Source organism: Podarcis gaigeae (assembly GCF_964106915.1).
Source record: "Podarcis gaigeae genome assembly, chromosome: 5".
NCBI lineage: Eukaryota > Metazoa > Chordata > Lepidosauria > Squamata > Lacertidae > Podarcis > Podarcis gaigeae.
Window position 1 is genome coordinate 57,383,151 of NC_139681.1, and position 25,694 is coordinate 57,408,844.

At 39.6% G+C, this 25,694-nt stretch overlaps 1 protein-coding gene across 4 annotated transcripts in view; it reads left to right on the forward strand.

Annotated features, from left to right (window-relative positions):
- Positions 1-25,015, forward strand: part of SLF2 (SMC5-SMC6 complex localization factor 2) — a 37,584-nt gene extending 12,569 nt beyond the window's left edge. For all 4 annotated transcript variants that reach the window (XM_083738626.1, XM_083738627.1, XM_083738625.1 and 1 more), the window contains exons 4-20: positions 2,065-2,122; positions 2,773-3,734; positions 4,886-4,965; positions 5,851-5,955; positions 6,738-6,905; positions 8,727-8,829; positions 10,821-10,896; positions 12,138-12,279; positions 12,604-12,709; positions 13,057-13,233; positions 17,098-17,195; positions 17,300-17,384; positions 18,605-18,730; positions 20,202-20,279; positions 20,825-20,911; positions 21,348-21,416; positions 23,213-25,015. In XM_083738626.1, the coding sequence (XP_083594752.1) occupies positions 2,065-2,122; positions 2,773-3,734; positions 4,886-4,965; positions 5,851-5,955; positions 6,738-6,905; positions 8,727-8,829; positions 10,821-10,896; positions 12,138-12,279; positions 12,604-12,709; positions 13,057-13,233; positions 17,098-17,195; positions 17,300-17,384; positions 18,605-18,730; positions 20,202-20,279; positions 20,825-20,911; positions 21,348-21,416; positions 23,213-23,257 (2,565 nt within the window). In that variant the 3' untranslated portion in view covers positions 23,258-25,015. The remainder of the gene's footprint in view (positions 1-2,064; positions 2,123-2,772; positions 3,735-4,885; positions 4,966-5,850; positions 5,956-6,737; positions 6,906-8,726; positions 8,830-10,820; positions 10,897-12,137; positions 12,280-12,603; positions 12,710-13,056; positions 13,234-17,097; positions 17,196-17,299; positions 17,385-18,604; positions 18,731-20,201; positions 20,280-20,824; positions 20,912-21,347; positions 21,417-23,212) is intronic.
- The last annotated feature ends 679 nt before the right edge of the window (positions 25,016-25,694 follow it).

Below are 25,694 nucleotides of genomic sequence, written 5' to 3' on the forward strand. Positions count from 1 at the left end.
CACATGATGTCATAAAAAAAAGTTGGATTTTCCCTTTCAGTTACGTAAAATGAATGGCCTGCATTTGAGGTCAGTGCTGGTGTGAAAGCACCTTAGCACTTTTTTTGGGGTGGGCAATTTTTCATGAGTGTGGTGATATCACTCTGCCATTTTGTTTCTGGCAGCCCAAATAAAGCAATTCACTGATTGCCCCATTCTGAAGGCACATGCATAGTACCTACATCAGCCTCTCTTTAATTTTTAATATGGAAGATTTAAATATGACTGCTCTTGCACAAAATCTGTGTGTGTGCGTGTGCGCATGCGCGTACTCGCACCCCCTAAGAGGACATAAACAGGGTCAAAAGTTGGCAATGGTTGCTAAGCAATGTGAGGAAGGAGATGGAGTAGGATGACAGGATGTGGCTCACAGAGACCTTACTGGGCAGCTGAAAGAATGATGGTGGCTGTAGCCAGGTTGGGGTGGTGGCAGCCTGTTTGGGAGGTGCCCTGCAAGGAGGCCCCTTAACCAGCTGGTTTTAGTGTTCAAAATGTTTCTGGGTTGGATGATCTATAGGAAATTAAAAGCAGTAGAATGCATGAAACAGAGTATGGTGGAAATGAATATATTTGTGCTACAGTATCAAGCCCCCTCTTGCGAGCAAAGAACTCCCCCACCAATACTTCCAATTTTGTCTACTGTGACACATGCTGGTAACATTTGCTCTTGGGTTTTTCCTGGGGGATTTTTAAAAGGGGAAATGTGTGTGTACATGTACACTTTGTATGTCAGTGGCACACAAAGGGAAAAATTGATCTGAATACCCTGTTTGTGAGAACACCCTCCCGTGGAAGGACCCTGAATATGCAATTTCCCTTTCCTGTGTCAACATCCAGGTTGAAGTCTGTATCAATGAATCCATTATTAATGATAAGTTAAAATATTTGAGAGAGTTCCTCGTAACTTGGAAAATTCACTTTCCACTTCATGTGTGTGCTTTGTTCATAGAAATCTTAGCCAAGCTGGACAAAACAGCTTTTTCTTCTGAGGTTTTAGAGCTAAGATATCTATATAAAAGTTATAAAGAAAACGGTTGTGTTTATATGCAGCCATAATCATGAAGCATTTGCCATATCTCTGCCATTTAAGTGGTTAGCCACATCCTTCCTGCTCTGGGGATGAAGAGATGTATGAACCCCATAGTATTGTCTTGCATTAAACAAGTCAGTTCTATGAGGATCATATGTGTGCCTACATCCTATTTACTGGAATCACATAGGCATATGAGAGAGCCCTGGCCACATGAGAGGGAAACAAAGAGCATGGTGTATGATTACTGCCAGGTAGTTATTTGCAGGGCCACATATCAGCGTTCATTTTTAGCACAAAGGCAAAAGAAATCTATTTCAAGTTTAGGCTTTTCATTTTAAAAAATGTGGCCATTTTTTCGTATTTGAGTCTTCTGCTGTTCAGCAGTCTTGCACATTTCCTTCAGGTCCATGTGTGGAATCAAGCTCAATACAATCTCACAACTATCACTAGAAGCAGATATCGGGCTTTTTTGATTCCACAATACAAGCAGTAGTTTGAGGAGTATGAAATAATGGAGTGAGCTCTGAAACCGATCCTCAGTTATCAGTGTGCTTGCTTGGGCTGCCTAAAAGTAAGAGCATGCAAAGGTAAGCAATAGTAGTTATAGCTGAAAAGTAAGTACTAGAGATCCATCTATAGCTCCTGCCTTCATCAGATGTGAGGAACCAGTGGCCCGCCAGCTGTTGCTAAACTACAGCTCCCATCATCCTTGGCCATGCTTGCTAGATCTGATGGGAGTTGTAGTTCAGCAATATAAAAGGCCATGTAAGTTTTCAGGTGACCTATGCGTGTCATTTTTGGCTTCATTTACGCGTTCTAAAAGAAAAATATGTGGAATATACTTTAGGGTCCCATGACTGCAAATGAAAATTTTCACTGTCCCAAATAAATAGTCGTGGTGGCTCTTAAGAGTTGAGTTGTTTGCTGTGCCCATAAAGCAGTAATACCGTTTAAGACATTGTCAAATATTTTTTGTCTCTGCTTATTTGTAGGATACCAGAGGTCTCTTAACAAAAAGATCAGACTCTACTTCGCGGGAATCCTCCTCAGGTATGAACATAGCAGCTAATGATGTAGAAGAATTGGAACAAGTAGCTTACAGCACTGCAGTATCTCCCCTATTGATGGCTCCAGTTGTAACTAATTTACATACAGTAATCCAGTACATATTTACATGAAAGTAAGTTCCATTATGTTCAGTGGAGCTTGCTGTTAGGTAAGTGTGCATAGGACTACAGCTTGAAGAGCTCTTTATTTTCTTAATATGTTCTAAATCAAGGGTAGACAATGTGGTGATGCCCTCCAGATGTTGTTGGACAAGGCCAACAAACAATTCTGGTCAACAGTACCCACCGACACCATGGGCCCAGTTGGCAGTCTAGATTAATACTCATACCTTTGATCCCGAAGGGCCTTTTGAGTCTATAAAGTTTTGGTTCCTGAACGCCACAAACCTGGAAGTGAGTGTTCAGTTTGTGAATGTTCTTTGGAACCCGAACGTTCTTTTTGGCGTTTCTGAACACTTTGGAAGTTGAACGGACTTCCAGAATAGATTCCATTCGACTTCCGAGGTACCATTGTCATCCCTTGGAACATTCTGTTACATTGACAGTCTAATCAAACAGAACTTTTTCAATGATGTACCACTATTTTAGAGGCCTTGCATTATATAATAATTTCAGTTCATTTTCATTTCACAGCTGAATCCTCTTCAATGCAAGCTTCAGAAGCAGAATTTCCTTCAGGATGGGACTCTGATGAAATGATTAACATGAGAAAAAGCCAGACCTGCCCATCAGTACACCCTGACTCAATACCTTTGTTGGGAATATCAAAACATAAAGAATATTCCAGAAAACGAAAAAGGAAATCTTTAGAAACAGATTTGAAAAAATCAAAGAAGTCCAATATACAGAGGTTTGAAAAACACAATTTTAGTAGTTCACTGGAAAAACATAATTCTGACTGCTCAAAAAACAGAATGTCTCCTCATGTTGACTTGCAGGTAGAGGTTATGACTCCACCTGACAGTAATTTGCCTCTTTCAATAGAATATATTGATACTGAAGAAAATGGATATAACAGTATGGATACAACAAATAAAGATTGCCAAATCCAAATTACAGATGCCAAAGAGAGTCAGTTACAGACATTCCCAAAATTTTATTTAGAAAAGGTGCTTCCTTTGTTTAAAAAAATAGACTATAAATCCATTAAATGTCAAGAAAAAATATTTTCCAAACAGTCAACAGAATCTGAATCACACATTCGGCATAATAGTTCAAGTGAAGCACTGAAAATGACAGTTCATCTGCCTCTCACTTCTACTTTACCTTCAGAAAATAATTCTGAGCAACCTGTATTATTGGGAGATAATGTTCTGTCATCAGAAGATTTGGATCTTGGCACCATCTCTAGCTCTTCATCCGATTTAAATGAAGGTTCCAACCCAAGGGCATGTATTTTGAACAGAAAACCAAGTCACTTTTGTGATAGTGATGTTGAGACCTCTGACAGCAATATGGACAGCAGTGATGAAGAGATTCTCTTGCCACTTGACCAAATACTGGCCCAGAGTGCCAGACCATCTGCAGAAAACCCAGAACAGAGAAATGATGAAAGTGGTAAAACAGACACCATGAGTCCATCACAGAAGATTCCTGTAAGTGGTTAAAAAGCTCATCTTAGTTTAGGAAATCATTTGAATGGTTCAGATGTAATTATCTGAGGCTAATAAGCCATGCTGTATCATGTGCTTCTGTGCTTACTCCACATTTCTCCTTGTGCACTGGGCTTCAGCACTTTTATTCTTGTTTTTTAAAAAAACAAAATCAAAAAACCCTCAAATTCCTGTTGCTTCCAGCTGGGGAAACTGATCTAAACTCTTATAAACCAGGCTATGAGACCCAAGAGGAGAGAGGCAAGAAGTGAGCCTAAAGGCACAAGTCTCGTTCTCAGGTTGGAGAACCATGGTCTAGGGTAACTGAACTGGGCTGTTCTAGCTGTGTCAAATGTGAATTTCTCTTGAAGACTGGTATTTTATAGCACGGGTGGGAAAAGTCCTGGGCAGTTTTCCAGAGTTATTGTCAGAAGTGACACAAGTAAACACAAGCTCATTCTGGTTTAATGTTTCAGTTTCAGAAGGAGTACTGTTCCAAGGGGCTACTCTTCTTTGATAACTACAGTGGTGTTGGTGTGTATAGTTAGGATGGGTACTCGCAGGAATATAGCAGTCATGCAGAAACCTTGTTAAATAGGTATTATGACATGTTGAGAAGTCACAGCTGCTGTTTCTGCTACCTGAGTGTATGCCCTTCCTCTTTACAAACAGAAAGGCTATGTTATATTTTCTCAAGTCTGCATCCAGGCTCGGTTCATGTGTTTTGGTACCTTAGCTCCTAATCAGAGCCACAGACAGATGGCTGAGTTAAGTGGACATTTCTGAAAAAAAGTAAATAAGTCAAATTAGCTCAGATCTCCATCAATTTTCAGGAAATAGAAAATATCCCAGGAAAATTGCCAATTCAAAATCTTCCAGAAAATCTATATTACTTGAGAGAGTTTGTATTGCCCATGTGAAGATGGCACCTATCTGTTTTATTGCACCTATACATTTTGGGAACCTGTGGTGGTTTCCTAGCTAAAAAGAAGCAGTGTGGTCTTTGCAATAGAGGATGTGCAACTTACATACTTTTTGTATTTTTCCTAGTTTCAAAATTTTCCTTAATCTAAATGGTGATTGAGAACATGCAAAGTAGTGGTAGCTAATGGAACAAAAATACTTGTATTTTTAATTTTCACTCTTTGTTTCAGCTTTTCACACCTTCTGTTAAAAATGTCCATTACATGAATCACCTGGAGGATATCTTGAAGGAGAAGGAAGCATTCAAAAGGTATGTATGCCTGTGTGTCTCCTATCCCTAGTAATGCAATTTAGGATCACCCTCTATAAACATTATGTTGAAGAATGATACGACACCCTTGTTGGTATTGCCTGTAATGAATATACTCACCTTTCACTTAGTAGCAGGCTATTTCCCCCCATATATGGCATGAGAAAACAGTTGAAGTTAAATAAAATCATCATTGTTTAGTTTTGCACTATGAAAATCATCTTCTAATCCATCAGATACTAATGGATAAGTATCTTCCTGTCTGCAAGGGTCCCCATTTCTACCTTAAGTTATAGTCTTTTTTTGTAGTTGTCTTCATTTTGAACTTGTTGAATTTAAAATATGAGATGGTTTTCAATGCATCAATACATAATTTGATGAAAGCCATGAAAACACTTGTTCTAGAAGCCTGCTTAATGTTACAGGGTTTCTAGTGGTTACTAGGCTTCTTCAAATCTTATCAGCCTTAAAAAGTGGGAATATTTGAAGTTAGTTCCTCACATGCCATCTACTATTTTCATCCACCATTCTCTCCTTCCATGTCATTGTAGTAGAGATCCTATTGACTGTCCTGACCTTTAAAACCTAGACAGACAGCCTAAATTTGCTGTTTCCTATAGGAAACACTGGCTTACTGCAGAGTTTGTACAAAGAATACACATGAATCTATTGATTCCTTATGAAAAATGTTTTAATAGAAAAAAGGACATGTCAATGAATTTTAGCAATCTGCTCTATGTTGCTTTTTCTAACTCCAGTAACAAACAGAAATACCAGGTGCCTGTTTATAAGAGAGGAAACATGCCAATATTTAAACTTGCTCTAAGATGTGCTGTTATAATCAGAGGCCAAGGTTCTTTTTAAACACCCTTCTCTGCATTACAGGATAGATGAACTAGAGAAGCAGTTACAGCAAGTCAAATGGGAAGTTCCAATAAATTGTCAACATGAAGAAGACTCTGATGATGGTGAACTGTCTGCAGAACACAGGTCTTCTAATTAATCCTTTTCTTGTGATTATACTCAATGAAATACTGTTTGTCTCATTAACCACTGTAACCTACCCTTCTACTGGCTTTCCAAAATTTTTATTTAATTTCTCTCTAGGGTCCACTCTTATTCATCATTTATATCCTCTATACATGATTGCCAGTTGTAGTGTTAGGCCATGGCCTGGTTCAGATGATTTACTGTCATAAATCATGTTTCAGGATGGTTATCAGGAACCATCGGAGCAAATCTCTGGCTCTTGTGCTCCTCTCCTCCTCCTTTGTGTTTGAGATGATGAGTGAAAACTTTCACTTTAGTTCAAACCATAGTTCTGCATTTGATAAAGACTTTAAGAGATAGTGGTTTGTTTAAAACAAATCAAATCTCATATCATATCCTGGTTTATCTAACTTTGGTTAGAACAAATCCCAGTTCAATGAGTTCAGAAGTAACCTAGAACTGTGGATTATTCTAAAGTAAAAATGGACTTTGCACTCTCCTGCGCAGTGGAGGAGAGGGGAGTGGGATCATGTCCAGGACTTTCCATGCCCCCCCAACCACTTAACCATGACTTAGGTCAAGGATAGGGGGCCAGTGTATTGCAAATCCCATCATGTCTGACCATTGGCTATGCTGGCTGGCTCTGATGGGAGTTGGAATCTAACAGCATCTTTTGGACATGATGTTGGCTGCTCTTGCTCTAAGTGGATAAATGTGTGGGATAACTGTTTATTAAACAGACTTTAAGGATTATACATTACAGATGTAATTTTGTGTTACAGAGAATTTTTAGAAAGATTTGCATTAATCAGTGATGCTATTCCTGACCAGCACCCAGGAGAAAATATATTTCATGTAGTACATACTGGGAAAATCTTCAGTCATCTTAACCTTGATTTGAGGAATTCTGGGTTTCATCCTCAAAATCCCATTGAAAAATATATTCTCGGGTAAGGATGGTTTTTAGTAATGTCCATTTTCTTAAAGTAGCATACTAGCAAAATATCATTTGTATGGATAGCTATGCATGCTAGTTGGTATTTTGCCAAAATCAAAGAGTCTTCTGTCCCTAATGTATGCTTGCTACCCTTATTAATCTCTGCAAATTAGACAAGTTTCGGAATTAGAGGTTGTGTTTATTGAAATGTGTCAGTCAACCTTGTAGTGCCTGTTTTAAGTGATCAGTTTGTAATTTACTTAAAAGACCACTGTAAACAGTTAAAATCTTTGGCAGGGATGTAAAGACACTTGTACTGTAATGTGGAATTGTTTTAATGGTAAATATGGTTATATAATAGTTAGATAAGAGTAAAGATGCAGTAAATCTAATTTTTAAAATGGAACCTATGGAGGGAGGGAAGGAGGTCTAAGCGTTTGTAAAAACCCTGTATTTTAATGTTTGAAATCGTTATGTTTTATATGTATATATATTTTCTTTCATATATATATATATATATATATGCAGGTTTTGGTGTCCTCGGGTGTCTTCCCGTGTAAGACACCCGAGGACACCAAAACCTGCATTCCTGTACCCGTGAAAATCTACGAAAGCAAATATATATATATATATATATATATATATTTGCTTTCGTAGATTTTCACGGGTACAGGAATGCAGGTTTTGGTGTCCTCGGGTGTCTTCCCGTGTAAAAGTTGGGGTGTCTAGGCGACGTTTCGACGAGGTCTCACTCGTCATCTTCAGGCTGGGGTGTCTAGGCGACGTTTCGACGAGGTCTCACTCGTCATCTTGCACCCCCCTGCAATCCCTACACAGATCTGGCTGACACAAGCCACAAAACCACAGCTCGCCCCTATACACGAAGCCAAGCCAAAGCACAACTAAGTGCAATACAGCCATCTTCTCAGGAAAACTCTTCACAAAGTTCAAGAGGTCAAGACACAAAGACTTTAGCAACTAATCCACACCTAATGACCCACCTAAGTGGTACTCAGGATATCACTCAAGAAATCACTCAAGGTATCTCTCAAGTAATTAAGGAACAAAAGAAGAAAAGGCACACTAGCCTGGGAACTTCCTCTCTGCCCAGAACATTGGAGGCTAGACACCACACCCCCTCTACAGTATTTATAGGAACTCAAACATTGAGATCCCGCTCTGTTCCAGTAACAAGAAGCCGAAAGCACCAGCCTGAAGATGACGAGTGAGACCTCGTCGAAACGTCGCCTAGACACCCCAACTTTTACACGGGAAGACACCCGAGGACACCAAAACCTGCATATATATATATATATATATATTTACATTTTAGTCATGAAAATTATTGTGTACCACTTTTCAACAAGCCTAGTTATTCCTGCATCTGATTTGGCTTAAGCATCACCTGCATCATATGTCAATCTGTTAGCAAAGGCAGCAGTAGTTGGCCATCATATGCTTGTGCAATAATTTCCTCTGAGTCTCTCAATTGAGGCTGCAATTCTCCTGTTAAGTCCTCTGTTATTGGGTAGAATTCAACGTTGTCCTCTTGTGGTTCAGTCTGTGCAAGCGTTGCAGTTTGCAAGATGGAACAATCCTTTTCTCCCCCAAATGCTGTTGGGGGTGGGTTTCTCCTGACCCCTCTGAACCAATTTGTGGGGAAGGAGGGAGAAGCACCACTGAACAAGCAGAAATCCTTGGGCAGGGCTGCCACTGGAGAGGCTGATTAGGTGAATCCCACCCTCAGTTTCAGGTGTGGTTCTTTAAATCTGAGATTTAATACACAGGTTAACTTTGAAAACATGAAAGTGATTCTTGGTGGTTCTTTCTGCAGATCTGGAATAACACAGCAGCTTTTTGTAATCTCTGAAGGCTTGCTTCTGTCAGCTTACTACAGTTCTCCATGTCCTGTTCCCATTTTAAAATGGATGTTTCGGGTAAGATGCATCTTATTTAATGTTGCATTGGATATCATGAATCCGGAAGCCTTATTAGACTGAACTTCAGTTAGTTTATACCTTACAGTTTAGCTTTCTAGATTGCTCGTGTTCTGCATGCACATACTCCCTGGTTCCTGGAGCATGAGCTGTTGGTAAATCCTGAGAATTAAAGAGCTGGCATATAAAATAATTTTTCAGTTACAATTCATTCTGTATTAACTCCTATCTAATTTAAGAAGTATGAGCACACTTTTAAACCAGCCACTTAATGTCAGAAATGTGAAATGCCTTGCATTTCATGTTGATCACTTGCTTACCTGCCAGCAACCTCCAGGCTATTATTTCTCTCCATACTGGCACTGTTTCATGAGTTGTCAAACCTAATCCGTTCCGGAAGCCCATTCGGCTTCAGAAATGTTTGACAGCTGAGGTGCGGCTTCCGATTGGTTGGAGGAGCTTCCTGCACTCAAGCAGAAGCTGCGTCAGATGTTCAGCTTCCGAGAAACGTTCAAAAACTGGAGCATTTACTTCTGGGTTTTTGGCGTTCGGGAGCCGAAATGTTCCAAAATAGAGGCATTTGGGAGCCGAGGTTTGACTCTGTACACCAAAGCTGTATTCTCCTCAGGAAAGGGGATCAGATTTGAAAGACTATTGTATCTTTACTGACATACCAAAATAATTTACACAAGGGAAGACATGGGATGAAATAGACTATTACAGTGGTACCTCAGGTTACATACGCTTCAGGTTACAGACTCCGCTAAACCAGAAATAGTACCTCAGGTTAAGAATTTTGCTTCAGGATGAGAACAGAAATCATGCTCCAGTGGCGCGGTGGCAGCAGGAGGCCCCATTAGCTAAAGTGGTTCTTCAGGTTAAGAACAGTTTCAGGTTAAGAACGGACCTCCAGAACGAATTAAGTACTTAACCCGAGGTACCACTGTATATGATTGACTTCAGACATCCCTAAAAGAGCCAAACCTTAACTCTTTTTGCAAAAGAAAGTTTTGCGATTTGAATTTCCTGAGCCTTCACAGAAGATAGATTGGAGGTACTTGAGCTAAATAGGAAGGTAAAGATGGAGAATATTCTGTTTGGCTGGAGTCTTTTTAGGATGGCTCTCTTAACACTTGCAGATCTGGCAGAATTGCAGTTTTGTTTAAAGATTTATGCCCCACATTTTGATTATAAGCCAATTTGTAGCAGAATCCAGAGCATCCTTTTCTTTCCTTTTGTAATCCCAGAGAAACCGGTGGCTGGAACAGAGTTCTATTTGGCTGGGAAAGTAAAGCAAGCTCCCGTTAGCTGCTCATTCTGTGGCCAGGCTGGTCTTCCCATTGCTATCATACCCTTCCTGTGCAAGAGGAGATGCAGCCTCCCAATGATCTCCTAGCCAGTGACAGACACTAGAGCACCATTACCTTTCAGTTCTTGTATTGTATATAAGTTCTTTTTAGAAGTGTTTGATTTTGTAATAAGCTATCAAATGCACCTTTAGCTAATGTATATCTGAAAATTGTCAAATGATTCCATTTAGCTTTACTCTGTGAGCAAGTATTTTCTGCCATCCATTCCTTTTAAAGAAGTTAGCCTATTATTCTCTCCCACTCTCTTGTCCTTTTCTCAAGCTTACACTTAACTTCTTAAGTTCATTATGTATAAACTTTATGGGCCTGAATACTTGTCCCCAGGAAATACCCAGGATATCTTTCAGTTTGGAAGTCAAGGATTTAAGAGCGCTGCCTTCACTTTCCCCCTTGTATAGCAAACTGGAAGAATATTTAAAAGACCAAAACTAGAGCAGCAATGGTTAATCTTATTTGCATTGATCAACACTATTCTTAGCTAGTAAGACTGATTCACATTTCTTTCACATCAGATCTCATTTGTACTGTATTTCAATAATTCTTCATCACAATGCAAGAATACTGAATATGCAAAAGTTCTAATTGTCTTAGATGACCTTCAGTTTTGTTTCAATTAAACAGATGATGTCAATTCATCCAGACAGTTCATTGTCAAGAAAGATTTTGGATATGTTGATGTCATTAACAATTAAAACTGGTGAGTATTTGAAACTAAACTTCAGGAAGAACTTGTAGTTTTTACACATTGACACAAAGTCCTGCAACAGTCTTCTCACTTTTCACATAATTCATTCAAATGTACCAGTAATTTGGTTGTTTTACCATCTAATAGAATTATTTTTAGTTTAATGTGGCTCACAAGGTTCCTTGTTAGGCACAACAATCTGGTGATGAAGATTCAGCTACTTCCTAAGCCCTTCTGGCTCACTGTAATCAGGGAATGGTGGGAAGGCCTGCTTTTCTTAATTTTTCTTCTGCCATTTTTCTTCCAGTTGTGGTAGATGGGAAATAATTAACTTGCCAGCTCTAGGGCTTGGATAGCTTTTGGGAGAGTATTGGGATTGAGGGGTTTTAGGATTCTGCAAATCCTCAGCTGTCCTTGGAATACCCTGTTTCAGGCCGCATTTTCTACAGGCATGCTGGGGAGCCTTCCTCTTCACCAATTAAGCAGCATCTAAACCGCCACATAAGGCCTCTTCAGCCACCAAATGTCAGTTGTAGGATCTCACCCTAAGCCTTGTTCACATGCCCTTCTTCTGGTACAAAATATTTACCACTGAAGTAGCAGTAGAGCTATTAGTTCATGTGGGGATGAGGATGTGCATTTACAAGAAAATCACATCTTGTTTGTCTTGATAAGTAGAGATAAAAAACTACCGTATTTTTCTATGTATAAGACACCCCCTATTTTGGGAGACTCCAAATTAGGAGAACACCCCTCAGCACTACCCGTGTATAAGACGAGCCCCAATTTTAAACCTAATTTTTTGGTTAAAAAATCTAGTCTTATACACGGAAAAATATGGTATAGTATGAGACCATGACTGGTACAGACTATATAAATATTTCTGTATCTTTTCTGTGTTGATATGCTTATATATTTTCTGCCATCTTTCCCATGTTAATCACACCGACAGCTTATTTGTTGCTTTGAAGATGATTGTGCTTTTGTAGCACAGATGTACAAGAGTGGTGGGAAAATATTAAAATAGTACCCTTTGCTGTAGAAAACACAACTACAGTGTCCCAAAGAACATACCATGCTCAAGTTGCATTCTGCTGATTACTTAATGCTATTGAGTCTCCTCCTCTAGCTTCATAAACTACTTAAAGCAGAGCTCATGTCTGAGGGAACTCCATATATTAGCACTGGTATGCTTATTGTGCTTTCTGTTCCTCTGGTTTGGGAATAAATAGCCAAGTGTTATCTCTCTGCAGCTTCAGCTACCAACGACCAGCCAAGGCCGTGGATTCCATCAATATTTGATATAGCAACTGTGCTACTGAATATGGGTGTTCCTTTCAGTGCATTGTTTCCTCTGCAAGATTTTCAACCTAACTTTTCTGAGGATGATATAACGTAAGTGTTTAGCATCATATCAGTTTTTTCAATGGATTCATTAGGGAACCATAGAAATATTTGCCACTTCTGTAGGGTTCCGATTAGTATGTTTCTGTGGTTTGCATTTAAGTAGGTATTTCATGCTGTACTTTTATTATCTTTTTTTGTCTCCTGATACATATTTACCTCGGTCCTGAGACATCAAGATGTAGACTCAAATTAAACAACATTCTAAGTTTTATGTTCTATAACGTCCTACAAATGTGCCAAGGCAGAGCTTTTTATAGTAGTTCGTTTTGCCAAAGTGTAATAAATTTAATGGGGGAAATCCTTTTTTGCTAGATCTGAAATGCATGAGACTATACAGAAAAAACCAAGCGGAGACATCTTTGGAAACTCGGTTCCTATCTTTCATCTAATAGACACCAACCTTTGCAATATGTCCAAGGTGAGAGAGACCCCCCACTCCTTTTCCTGTTTTTGAAAGTTCTCTTGGGTAAGAGAAGCATATGTGGTGATTGCTGGTGATAGTCATGATTCACTTGGACAGCTAAACTTAGTAGCTGGTTGATCTTGACTGTTAAAGCTTTTAAAAAAGAACGTTCTTTCAATGAGCAGTATGTTTCTTATTGGTAGTTAGCAGACATTGACCCCTGATAGGTTCAAGGACAGACAAACCTAGTAAGTTTCACATCAAAGGAATAAACACTGTCTGCACTTGTAATACACAACTGAGATTAGATTCAATATTGCTTAAAGAAGAAGTTTTATTATCATCTCATTTCTCCCCTTAAGTTTCTGCGGCTCTGTATAAGCATGTACCCAGAAGGCTACACGGACAAAGAAATATTTATGTTGCTGTTGCTGCTGCTTAAACTGAGTTTGGCAAAAGAGCTGAAACAATTTCCCCTAGTGGACTTGGAGTGCCTTGTTATAAAACTACTGGAAAATATCAGAGAGTGGGATACCAAGGTAACTGCATCAATAAGTGTTTAGTGTAATCTGTGTAAAATTGAGCTTAATTTTGCCAAAACCTCCAGAATTTGTGTGTTTAGCCATGCCTTGAGGGAACTGCTGCTTTGGTTGAGCTCCAAAAGAAATATAATACTTTAAAATTCCAATCATTTGCTGATAAATACTACTTGTATTGGAGACACTGATTGGAAATATTCTTTTTTGTCTAAGAAGTAGTAGATGTGTTAAACTGCAGCTACAGCGGCAGTGAAGATAACATGGTAACCAATTTTTATCTCAAAAGTAATCATAGATATTACAAGAGTGCATTGTATCCCATAACATGTTGCTGTCGTTTAGTCGTGTCCGACTCTTCGTGACCCCATGGACCAGAGCATGCCAGGCACTCCTGTCTTCCACTGCCTCCTGCAGTTTGGTCAAACTCCTGCTGGTAGCTTTGAGAGCACTGTCCAACCATCTCGTCCTCTGTCGTCCCCTTCTCCTTGTGCCCTCCATCTTTCCCAACATCAGGGTCTTTTCCAGGGAGTCTTCTCTTCTCATCAGGTGGCCAAAGTATTGGAGCCTCAGCTTCACGATCTGTCCTTCCAGTGAGCACTCAGGGCTGATTTCCTTAAAAATGGATAGGTTTGATCTTCTTGTAGTTCATGGGACTCTCAAGAGTCTCCTCCAGCACCATAATTCAAAAGCATCAATTCTTCGGTGATCGGCCTTCTTTATGGTCGAGCTCTCACTTCCATACATCACTACTGGGAAAACAGTAGCTTTAACTATACGGACCTTTGTTGGCAAGGTGATGTCTCTGCTTTTTAAGATGCTTTCTAGGTTTGTCATTGTTTTTCTCCCAAGAATCAGGCATCTTTTAATTTCGTGACTGCTGTCACCATCTGCAGTGATCATGGAGCCCAAGAAAGTAAAATCTCTCACTGCCTCCATTTCTTCCCCTTCTATTTGCCAGGAGGTGATGGGCCCAGTGGCCATGATCTTCGTTTTTTTGATGTTGAGCTTCAGACCATATTTTGCGCTCTCCTCTTTCACCCTCATTAAAATGTTCTTTAATTCCTCCTCACTTTCTGCCATCAAGGTTGTGTCATCTGCATATCTGAGGTTGTTGATATTTCTTCCGGCAATCTTAATTCCGGCTTGGGATTCATCCAGCCCAGCCTTTCGCATGATGAATTCTGCATATAAGTTAAATAAGCAGGGAGACAATATACAGCCTTGTCGTACTCCTTTCCCAATTTTGAACCAATCAGTTGTTCCATATCCAGTTCTAACTGTAGCTTCTTGTCCCACATAGAGATTTCTCAGGAGACAGATGAGGTGATCAGGCACTCCCATTTCTTTAAGAACTTGCCATAGTTTTCTGTGGTCGACACAGTCAAAGGTTTTTGCATAGTCAATGAAGCAGAAGTAGATGTCTTTCTGGAACTCTCTAGCTTTCTCCATAATCCAGCGCATGTTTGCAATTTAGTCTCTGGTTCCTCTGCCCCTTCCAAATCCAGCTTGTTCTTCTGGGAGTTCTCGGTCCACATACTGCTTAAGCCTGCCTTGTAGAATTTTAAGCATAACCTTGCTAGTATGTGAAATAAGTGCAGTTGTGCAGTAGTTGCAGCATTCTTTGACACTGCCCTTCTTTGGGATTGGGATGTAGACTGATCTTCTCCAGTCCTCTGGCCACTGCTGAGTTTTCCAAACTTGCTGGCATATTGAGTATAGCAGCAGCATCTTTTAAAATTTTAAGTAATTCAGCTTGAATATCATCATTTTCACTGGCCTTGTTATTAGCAGTGCTTTCTAAGGCCCATTTGACTTCACTTTCCAGGATGTCTGGCTCAAGGTCAGCAACCACACTACCTGGGGTGTATGACACATCCCTATCTTTCTGGTATAATTCCTCTGTGTATTCTTGCCACCTCTTCTTGATGTCTTCTGCTTCTGTTAGGTCCTTACCACTTTTGTCATTTATTATGGTAATCTTTGTACGAAATGTTCCTTTCATATCTCCAATTTTCTCCAGATCTCTGGTTTTTCCCATTCTAGTGTTTTCCTCTATTTCTTTGCATTGCTTGTTTAAGAAGGCCTTTTTGTCTCTCCTTGCTATTTTTTGGAAATCTGCATTCAATTTCCTGTATCTTTCACTATATCCCTCGCATTTTGCTTTCCTTCTCTCCCCCGCTATTTGTAAGGCCTCATTGGACAGCCACTTTGCTTTCTTGCATTTCCTTTTCATTGGGATGGTTTTTGTTGCTGCCTCCTGTATAATGTTACAAACCTCCATCCATAGTTCTTTAGGCACTCTGTCCACCAAATCTAAATCCTTAAACCTGTTCCTCACTTCCACTGTGTATTCATAAGGGATTTGATTTAGATTATATCTTATCGGCCCAGTAGTTTTACCTACTTTCTTCAGTTTAAGCTTGAATTTTGCTATGTGTGGTGTAGTTGTTAAGAGCGGTGGACTCGTAACCTGGTGAACTGGGTTTGATTCCCCGCTCCTCCATATGCAGCTGCTGGGTGACCTTGGGCCAGTCACACTTATTTGAAGTCTCTCAGCCCCACTCACCTCAAAGAGTGTTTGTTGTGGGGGAGGAAGGGAAAGGAGAATGTTAGCCGCTTTGAGACTCCTTAGAGTAGTGATAAAGCGGGATATCAAATCCATTTTTTTTTTTTTTTAAGAAGCTGATGATCTGAGCCACAGTCAGCTCCAGGTCTTGTTTTTGCTGATTGTATAGAGCTTCTCCATCTTTGGCTGCTGAGAATATAATCAATCTGATTTCGATGCTGCCCATCTGGTGATGTCCATGTGTTCATCTCTTATGTTGTTGGAAAAGAGTGTTTGTGATGACCAGCTTATTCTCTTGGCAGAACTCTTATTAGCCTCTGCCCTGCTTCGTCTTGAACTCCAAGGCCAAACTTGCTAGTTGTTCCTTTTATCTCTTGATTCCCTACTTTAACATTCCAATCTCCTATAATGAGAAGAACATCCTTCTTTAGTGTCATTTCTAGAAGGTGTTATAAGTCTTCATAGAATTGGTCAATTTCAGTTTCTTCAGCACCAGTAGTTGGTGCATAAACTTGGATTACTGTGATGTTAAAAGGTCTGCCTTGGATTCGTATCAAGATCATTCTATCATTTTTGAGATCGCATCCCAGTACAGCTTTCACTACTCTTTTGTTGACTATGAGGGCCACTCCATTTCTTTTACGGGATTCTTGCCCACAGTAGTAGATATGATGGTCATCCAAACTGAATTCGCCCATTCCCATCCATTTTAGTTCACTAAATGGACCCAGGATGTAAATATTTATTCTTGCCATCTCATTTTTGACCACATCCAACTTACCAAGGTTCATGGTTCTTACATTCCAAGTTCCTATGCAATATTTTTCTTTACAGCATTGGACTTTTCTTTCGCTTCCAGGCATATCTGCAACTGAGCGACCTTTCAGCTTTGGCCCAGCCACTTCATCAGCTCTGAATCTACTTGTACTTGTCCTCCACTCTTCCTCAATAGCATGTTGGATGCCTTCTGACCTGAGGGGCTCATCTTCCAGCATCATAACTTTTATATGCCTGTTGTCTTTGTCCATGGAGTTTTCTTGGCAGGGATACTGGAGTGGCTGGCTAGTTCCTGCTCCAGGTGGATCACGTTTGGTCAAAACTCTCCCTTATGACCTGTCCATGTTGGGTGGCCCTGCACGGCATAGCTCATAGCTTCTCTGAGTTATTCAAGCCCCTTCACCAATACCATTATTAAAGGATAGCCATTGACTCTTGTGTGCATTGCATTGAAACTTTTGGATTTTTTGCAGTTGCTCTTAATTGCTGCTAATGACTGTTTCTCTTGTTTTGCTTGTAAGATGCCTGAGTTATGCCGTGCAATAAGTTACCTGTCCAGCCACCATCATGATCTCTTAGGGCTGGTTCAGTTTGTCCCAAACTGGATGACACGAGGAAGGTAAGCCTCACTGCAATACAGTTCACTTTGCATGTCACTTCAAAACACACAGAGAAACCACTACATTGTAGGAAATAATCTTTACTTAAATGTTATCGTTTCAGACAAATAAGAAGGCATCTTAGCTTGGTAGTAATCTTGAAGCTTCTTAAAACCCATGTGAAAATACCCAGCAGCCATGACCAGCAGGTACTGTACAAACTTGCTTTATTAATATATTGAGTTCTTAAGAGTTACCTTTATTCCACTAATCCATGATCGACATTGATGATCATAAGCAGCTTGCATGACTTTCCTTGGGAGGGCATAAAATCCCAGAAGAACTCTTCTTTCTTTCAACCCCTTTTTCCTTTTGTATTCCTTTTTGTGAACAAGGGAAACCTAGTTTTTGCTATTTACATAGAGATAACTAGGCTTTCCTCATTCAGGGACAGAGTATTTTTGCTCTTACCAATCCTAGGGCTTCCTTAAGTCACAAACTAAAAGAGGTGTTTACAGTGGTGCCTCGCAAGACGAAATTAATCCGTTCCGTGAGGCTCTTCGTATAGCGTTTTTTTCGTCTTGCGAAGCAAGCCCATTGACAGCTTAGCGGATTAGCGCTACAGCTGTCAAGTGGCTTCCAGCGATCAGCTGTTAAGCGGCTTATCAGCGGAACAGCTGATAAGCGGCTTAGCGGCTTAAGAAAAGGGCGAAAAAAGCGAAAAAAAACCGCGGGGGGATGCAATATTTTTTTTGTCTTGCGAAGCAACCCCATAGGGGAATTCGTTTTGCAAAGCGCCTCCAAAACGGAAAACCCTTTCGTCTAGCGGGTTTTTCGTCTTGCGAGGCGTTCGTCTTGCGGGGCACCACTGTATTCCAAATTGTGTCCAGCTCCTCCTGCTTTTTAGAGGCTGACTTCAGCATCCATCAGTTCTAAGGGAAATCCTCTCTAATCTATTTTGAACATGCTGCTTCTGTTCCTCTGCAAGCTTTTGAGTTGCTTCAGTGCTGTCTTGGTATATTTATTCTATTTTTAAAATGTATGTTGTCACTTTTCTTGATAAAATAAACTCAAATTATGTGCACCCATCTTGTTTGGATTACTACCCAGAACTGCTGCTCATCAGTACAACTTTACTCTGCTTGCTGTTACCGTCCCTCCTGCTCTCTTTCTCATTCTCGATGACTCCCAATAAGATGCTTGTCTTGATTCATGTAACTTCAAAGTAAACTAGAACCCAAGAATTCTCAGGATCCATGAGCATGAATAAAAATTTGGGAGAGCTCACATATATTAATTATCCTCCAGACTTTTGTATTTAAAAATGATTTAGGCTTTCTCTTCTTAATGGTGCCAAAAGCCAGGAAGTATTAGTAAGCGGTGCTCCTCTCTAATCTGTCCCCCCCCCCTTCTTCCTGGGATTACATAGATGTCACTTCTGTGTAAAGAACTAGTGAATATGAAACCTTCGAATCTGTTAAAGAGAATATCTGAGACAGTGGGACACCATGATGGTCTTAAAGAAGAGTCTTTTCTTCGTCAATATGAACCGGAGGTAATCTCAGACACCATTCCTGGAAAGCAGGCTCCCAGGGTCAAACTTAAGGCAGGCTGGGAACAAGATGGGTATTGAGTTGTTGGTTATTTGTGTTTAGGAGATGCCGATATCTCAGAAGGCAAGCATTGGCAAGGTGGGATGAAGTGAATGGATGAGAAAAGAGAAAGGGCTAAGTTTTGTGTGTGTGTGCAGGGGAGTTACTACTTTTTTATTGTATTGATTACCCATTCGGGTAGAATAATATAATATGCTCGAAGTTCTTTGCTCTGACCACAGCAGATCAACAAAGCTCCTGAGCAGATCAGTAGAGAACATACTGCTTATCTTAGCCAATCTCATTTTAGAAATTATTAGGACAGAGTTTGTCCATGTTTTAGACTACCTAAAAACGTGTCTCTATCAAGATCAAACTGATTCACACTTAGAGCCAAAAGTGAACTCCAGATAACAACAGATGTATCAGTCACTCTTCCCAACAGTGTCTTCTCCTGCTAAAATGAGTGCCCAGATATCTAGATTGACATAGGTGCTGATTCCTCTGCAGCTTGTGGAACAGTCCAGGATGAGAGCTCCCCTATGTTGCACTATACAATATTGCCTTGTAAGCCTTCTCTTGGGCTGTGACCTATCAAGAGGTATAGACTGGGCTGTGTTAATAACCTTTCTTGTATTACACCAAGCCCTAAAGCCACAATAAAGAAAAGGCTTATTCTTGCCTACTCATTTTGTTTACTCACCAAAGTCACATTAAACACCATTGTATGCTGGAAATTGTCCTTAATACTACCAAGGGCTGGTTCACATGTGACCACCATGTAGGTGGTACACTGGATGCCAGTTTGTGTGTTGTCGGGGGGAGGAATTGGCAGTATGTGTGATACAACCTTTTGTTATAATAGACTCTTCTGCTTAAGTTTTGTTGTAAATGCGTTCTATACAACTTATGGCTTCAGCAAACACTAATTGCTCTCATTCCAGGAATACATGCCTTTCGCACTACACATAGACTCTTTATTGCAAGCTGGCATTATAGATGCAAATACCTATGTAAATGCCCCATATTTGTGCAGTTTGTTTGCTCAAAAAATGGTGAATAAACTGATTTACTTGTCTGGGCATATTTGCACCTAACTCCTGGTTTATCTTAAAAGTTTTTTTGATTTTTGTTCCTTCACCTGCTGCTTAAGAACCAGTTCTTAATCAATTGTTGAAAGGGTAGTTGAAAGGGGTAAGACACAAGTATTTGACTACTAAGAGCAGAATGTGTAAATCTGCTGCAATTTTGCATTGTTGGTATACTTTGGTAATTTTTGAATCTCAGTGCTATTTTTAAAGCAGTGGTAAACACTGAGCATCTGCAAAAGTTGAACTGCCTTCTTTGTGAAAACTGATTGGTTTTCCCCTCAAAGAAGTTGGCAGCATCCTTACTACTAAGAGCTAGGCTGAATACTTTCTGTTCATTTTCTAGGCATACTATCTGGCCTATGTTCTTCTTCACTTGGTCAGGGAAGCTAGCAATTCTGAGGTTACAAATTCTAACCACAGGGTAAGTAATTTTTTGTAAACCACTTAGAGATTGTAATACAATCAGGTGATATTTAAATGTTGTGAAATAAATTAAAGTTAGTATGTATGTGCTTATACTACAAATTCATGGAAATGGTGGTCTCCTGGTTTTGGCTGGGGTTACATTCCTCATCAAGGTAAAGGGTTTGTTTTTAGATTTAACTGTGCTCATGAAGGCTCAAATATCTTCTGTAAACATTTTAACCATTTTAGCTGCATGGGTTCCTAGTTTCTTTCTAGGTGCAATAATGCCCTATATAGTGTAGGATACCCTTCCCCAATACACAGCCTATTTTGGGGGTGTTTATTGTTCAAATTGTTAGTTTCCTGGTCACCTTACAGATTTTTATAATTGGAAAGACAGGATGTAACTCTCTAAGTAACACCTAATACTTTTAAAATCATACTATTACTGAAAATGTAGATAATAACTTAAGTTTTAGGGAAGATGTCACTTTGAAATGCTTTTCCCATTATTTACACATTTGGTCAGGAGAAAATTAACTCTTTTAATCTCACATTTAGGAATGGCTGGTGAAACTCTGCACTACTTTGGAAAAACATGTAAAATGTGATATTAGAGAAGATGTTAGACTGTTCTATAAAACTAAGGTGAGTAGTCTTGTACTTTTTTAATCCCCAGAAGGTAAGAGTTATTGTGAGGACTCTCTCTGCTCCCCCTTCCTTATATGCAGTCAAATATGAGTAACCTTGCACGTTTGAGGAGTTTGCTTCCATTACTCCAACATCCTATCTTGGCCAGGGCATGGGTTTTCTTTTGTGGACTCCTGAATGCTGATTTCAGGACTGCTTCTCACACTTTTATTAAATTGCAAGAGTGCACTTCAGTCCTGCATTTTTAGATCTGATGAGAATAAGGTTGAAGCAGATGATGATGGTAAGCCCTAGGTATCTGATTCATCTGTGTACTCAGAAGTAAGCCCCACTGTGTTTAATGATGCCTACTCTGAGGTAAGAGTATGTAGGATTGCACCCTTAAGCATCCTTTCCCCCAGTTGGTTTCAATCAGTTTGTTTTCTCTTTCTAGGTAAAAGACTTAGTTGCTAGAACATACAGCAAATGGCAACAAATGATTCACAGTTCTCGGCTTACTCAGGTACTATGCAGTTAAAACAGCTTTTCACATTGCTGTGTGACTTACAGAAATATTGTAAGTCTTCAGTGTAATGGTAATGACAGACTTCTGCAAGGGTGTCTTTGTGGCATATTATAATAAGTTTGCTTTTCTAAGAGGTGAGCAGCTCTATAGATTTGCTAATAGAAGTTTGGATGTCAAAATAATGCTTGAGGGGTATGTAGCATGCATTTTATATATATATATTAAAAACCATTCTGTAACAGCCTGGAATTATTCAAGAATGAAGTGTAACTCATTGGCTACAGAAACAAATTAGTGCAAATGTGCCTGGAAAGATGAATGCATCACTCACGCATGCCCTAAAGTATCAGACTAGAAGCATAGAAATCTTAACACTGTGCAAGCTGAAAATGTAAACATGCAAAGGGACAGAAATTGCCTTACTGAAAAGAAATATAATGCTTAGTTAGATTACAATGCTTAGTTAGTTAAGCCTTTAAACTGGAAGCTGTGTTGCTCTGTATGTCAAAGAGGACATAAATCCCAACAAGCTGGAACTCCAAAACTAGTTTAGAACTGGGGACATACTATCATTCCCCTGGCCAAAATGCTCAGGCTGATCTTGTGATGTAGAAGGAAATCAATGAGGCATGCAAATGAAAAAGTGCTGCAGTAATGTGTGGCTTCAGTTATCTTCACATAGACTGAGTGCGTGTGTATTTCAGTCGTGACAAGGAGGTATCCTAAATGACTGTGTCCTAGGACATGTAACCAGCCAGAAAGGTGACAACCCTGGACTTAATCCTAAACTGGCACCCAGGATCTGCTGTGAGATATGTGTTGTCAAACCAATTGGTAACTGTGGCCATAGTGCTTACCAAATTCAACATATATGTAAGTGGACAATTGCCAAGGAAGTCCAATATGGTCACTTTTTACTTCAAAAGCAGAAACTTGCCTCAAATGAGAAGTTTGGTAAAAACCACATTTAATAGAAGCTCAACTACAATGAATACCACAGACCAAGAAAGGTGCCACTAGGGATAATTAGGAAAGGAACTGAAAAGTTCCAGTGTCATAATACCATTATACAAATCTGGAATACTGTGTAAAGTTCTGGTTGCTTCACCTCAGAAAGGATACAGTAAAGTTGGGGAAAATGCAGAAAAGGGCAACAAAAATGAGCAAGGGCAATGCATCTCCTTTCCGAGCCATCTAATGAAATTTATTTGCATTAGGTTTAGGACAAGCAAAATGAAGTATTTCTATGGTATGAATTAAAGTGTGGTAGTGGTCATTGGTAGTGGTCATTAAAAGAGGATTTGACTGATTCAAAGAGAAGAATGATGCCTATGTGAAACCTCTAGATTCAGAGGTAGCATGCCACACTCAGAGTATAAACAGAAGAGGACTATTGTATTGTTTTCATGACCTCATCATGGGCTTTCTAGAGGCCTCTGATTGGCCACTGTGTGGAAACAGGTGCTGGAATATATAGATACAGCTGACTCTCAATTTACACTGGAGACACGTTCTGGGGATAGTATGTAGAGCCAAAATCACGTATAGTCAGAACATTGAGTTCAGTGGCAAGTGGGAGTGCCAACGTTTTTTTCCTGGACACCCCCCCCCCTTTCCACCTCCGTTTTATTTATTTTTAGTATTTTTGCCAAGCACATAAAGCTGAATGTACATAAATTGCAAGTTATCTGTACATACATGTCTTTGGTCTTATATAGGGCTGCTATTGAATTAACTAAAGTTTTGTTTTTTGGTCTAAACCGATTTTGAAGTTCAATTTATTTTTATTGTAGGGGCAGATTCATGATTTTTGGGTCCCAGACGCTTCAAATGGATAGATTGAAGAGAATTTCAAAATAGACAGTATGGCCAAGAAAATAAAAGGATGAAGACTATAGCGTGGCCTAAGAAGAAAAACGGCAGTAATCTAGATATCACTTCCACATATTTTATATGATTCTTATTTTGTCCTTCCCTAATAACTGAACAATGTTCGTAATTAAGAATCTTTTAACATGTCTTATCCTGTTTAGATTGATTTGATAAAGAGTTAATATTTTTAAAAGTAAGGGTAGTTTTTATTTTTTGTCATGCTTGTTACTATAAAATAGAACTATTCTAATATATCTGTTGCGTTTTGCCAAAGGACAGGACTGTATATTTCCTACTGTGAAGCAAAGTTTAGAAACCGCTGTATTTGTTTTGGAATGCTAAAGTGACCCTTGTGTTTAGAAAGTGATGGGGGAAACACTTGAGCTACAGTCCTCTATGCACTTGGAAGTAAATCTCATTGCTTCCTTTGGAGCTTATTTCAAAGTAAGTGTACCAAGTGTTGCAGCCTTTCACCTGTAGACACATTCAGCTGCCTAAGCAATTGGGTGTCTTTAAATGCCACCTGGTGAGCCCAGTTTTAGGTTTTCAAGGAAGTTAAAAAGATTAATGGCAGTTCATACTTGGTTTTAGACTATGCATCAAAATTACATGCTAATACAAAACATCTGTTAGTCAATAGTTAGGGGAATTAATTTGTTTGGAAATGTAAATAAATTCAGAGAGGTTTATTCTCCTGGTCATGCCACTATAGATACTATAGTTGAGTTGTGTGTAGCTGTGAATATTTCACGGGCATCTCAGTCTTAATGCCAATAAATTATAAGGAGAGATGGAGATTTTCTGAATGCTTGCACTGCCATAAATGTGAATAAACAAATTGTTAGAGATCATAACAGAAATTAAAATGTAAATATAAAGAAGTAGAGATAATATAAGTCTAAGATAATTGATTTTTACGAGGAGACACTTTTGGCATTGTGTTTAATCCTATTTATGCATTTTAAGCAGAAGTATGCAAAATAGATTGATAAAGCAAGATGGACTGCTAGTCAAGGAGCAGTTCAGCGCTGTTAAATCCATGGGAGTTTTGTCATTGATTTTAATGGGGAAAAGTTTGTGCTCAATTTATATCAAAACATTTCACACTTTCAGTGCTGTTCAGAATTTGTTGGACCCCAACATCCCACAGGTTGGGTGGGAAATGCTACCTCAAAGGGGACTAGTTTCTTTTATTTCTTTTTTATAATGGGAAGTATTTTACAGACCCTGCATTCCACAGCCAGTGTCCAGAGAGCCCTGTGTGCAAGGAGATTGCAGTTCTGCTCAGGTGGGGGTGTCACTGACGTTTTTTCTTTGACCTGTAGCACCTTGCGCTGCATCAAAAGCTACTGTGGAAGGCAGGTCCTCTGACCTAAAGGAGCAGCTTTTCCAGCCAGGGGCTACAGTGAGAAGAGAAATGGGGAAAGCCCTAATGTGCCTGCACACTGAGCATACTTCTCTGGATCCTGGCCTATAGTTAAAAGCCTCCTTTGTTGTTTATTTGTACTTTTGAATATACTCATATATAACTTTTTATAAACATTTCACATTGACTTTATAAAGTACAAAATATGCCTGCTCTCTCTTTGCCACTTTACTGTATCTGTGTATTATATGAAGAGATACTATTTGTATTACTTTTCAAACACACTTGGAATTATCCAGGTCACAGTTTAACCACTTTTTTAAATGAGACAAAAGAGTAAGAATAAAGTATAAAATAACCATGTGTGTCTCTAAAATTTATATGTGAATATGAATTTCGGCATTATTCCTTACACTCAGGCAAAAGAGATCCTGAGCACCATACCTCTCCTGTACAGCAACACGCATCTCATCTTAAATGATTAAGTCCAGAAATGCTACCTTGTCATCTTGCAGTAGTTTCCCCTTGTACATGTATCTAGCTTAATAATTTCATTTCCCCCCCAGACAATACAGCTTGCAACACAGGCATGCTACTGCTGGGCTACCAATGCTCTCTTGAATTTGTTATGACTTGCTGATCCTGGAGACTGTTTATGTACCAGCAGATAATTGGAGTTGGTGTCGTGGTTTTTTTCCTACAGTGGAGGTTGATATCCTCAGTTGGGTTGCTTTTCCCACTTGCTCCAGGTAGGGAAATGCAAAATAGGCTTATTTATGTCCTCAGTGGGGTACAGCAACCTTCCCCAGTTTATTGTCCAGCCTGCTCCATGAAGGTAGCTTCAGGCACATCTCTTCCTCAGTTCTCTCTTTCTGTCTCTTGTTCATGTATGTGATAGATTGACAGTCCTTTTGGGGGGTAGGACAGCGGAGGTGACTGACATTACTAGGATCGTGCAAGTGACCACACATGGGAGCCACTGGGGTTGGGGAGCTTGTTTGATCTAGGCTAATGCAAGTGGTCTGTGCAGGAGGCCA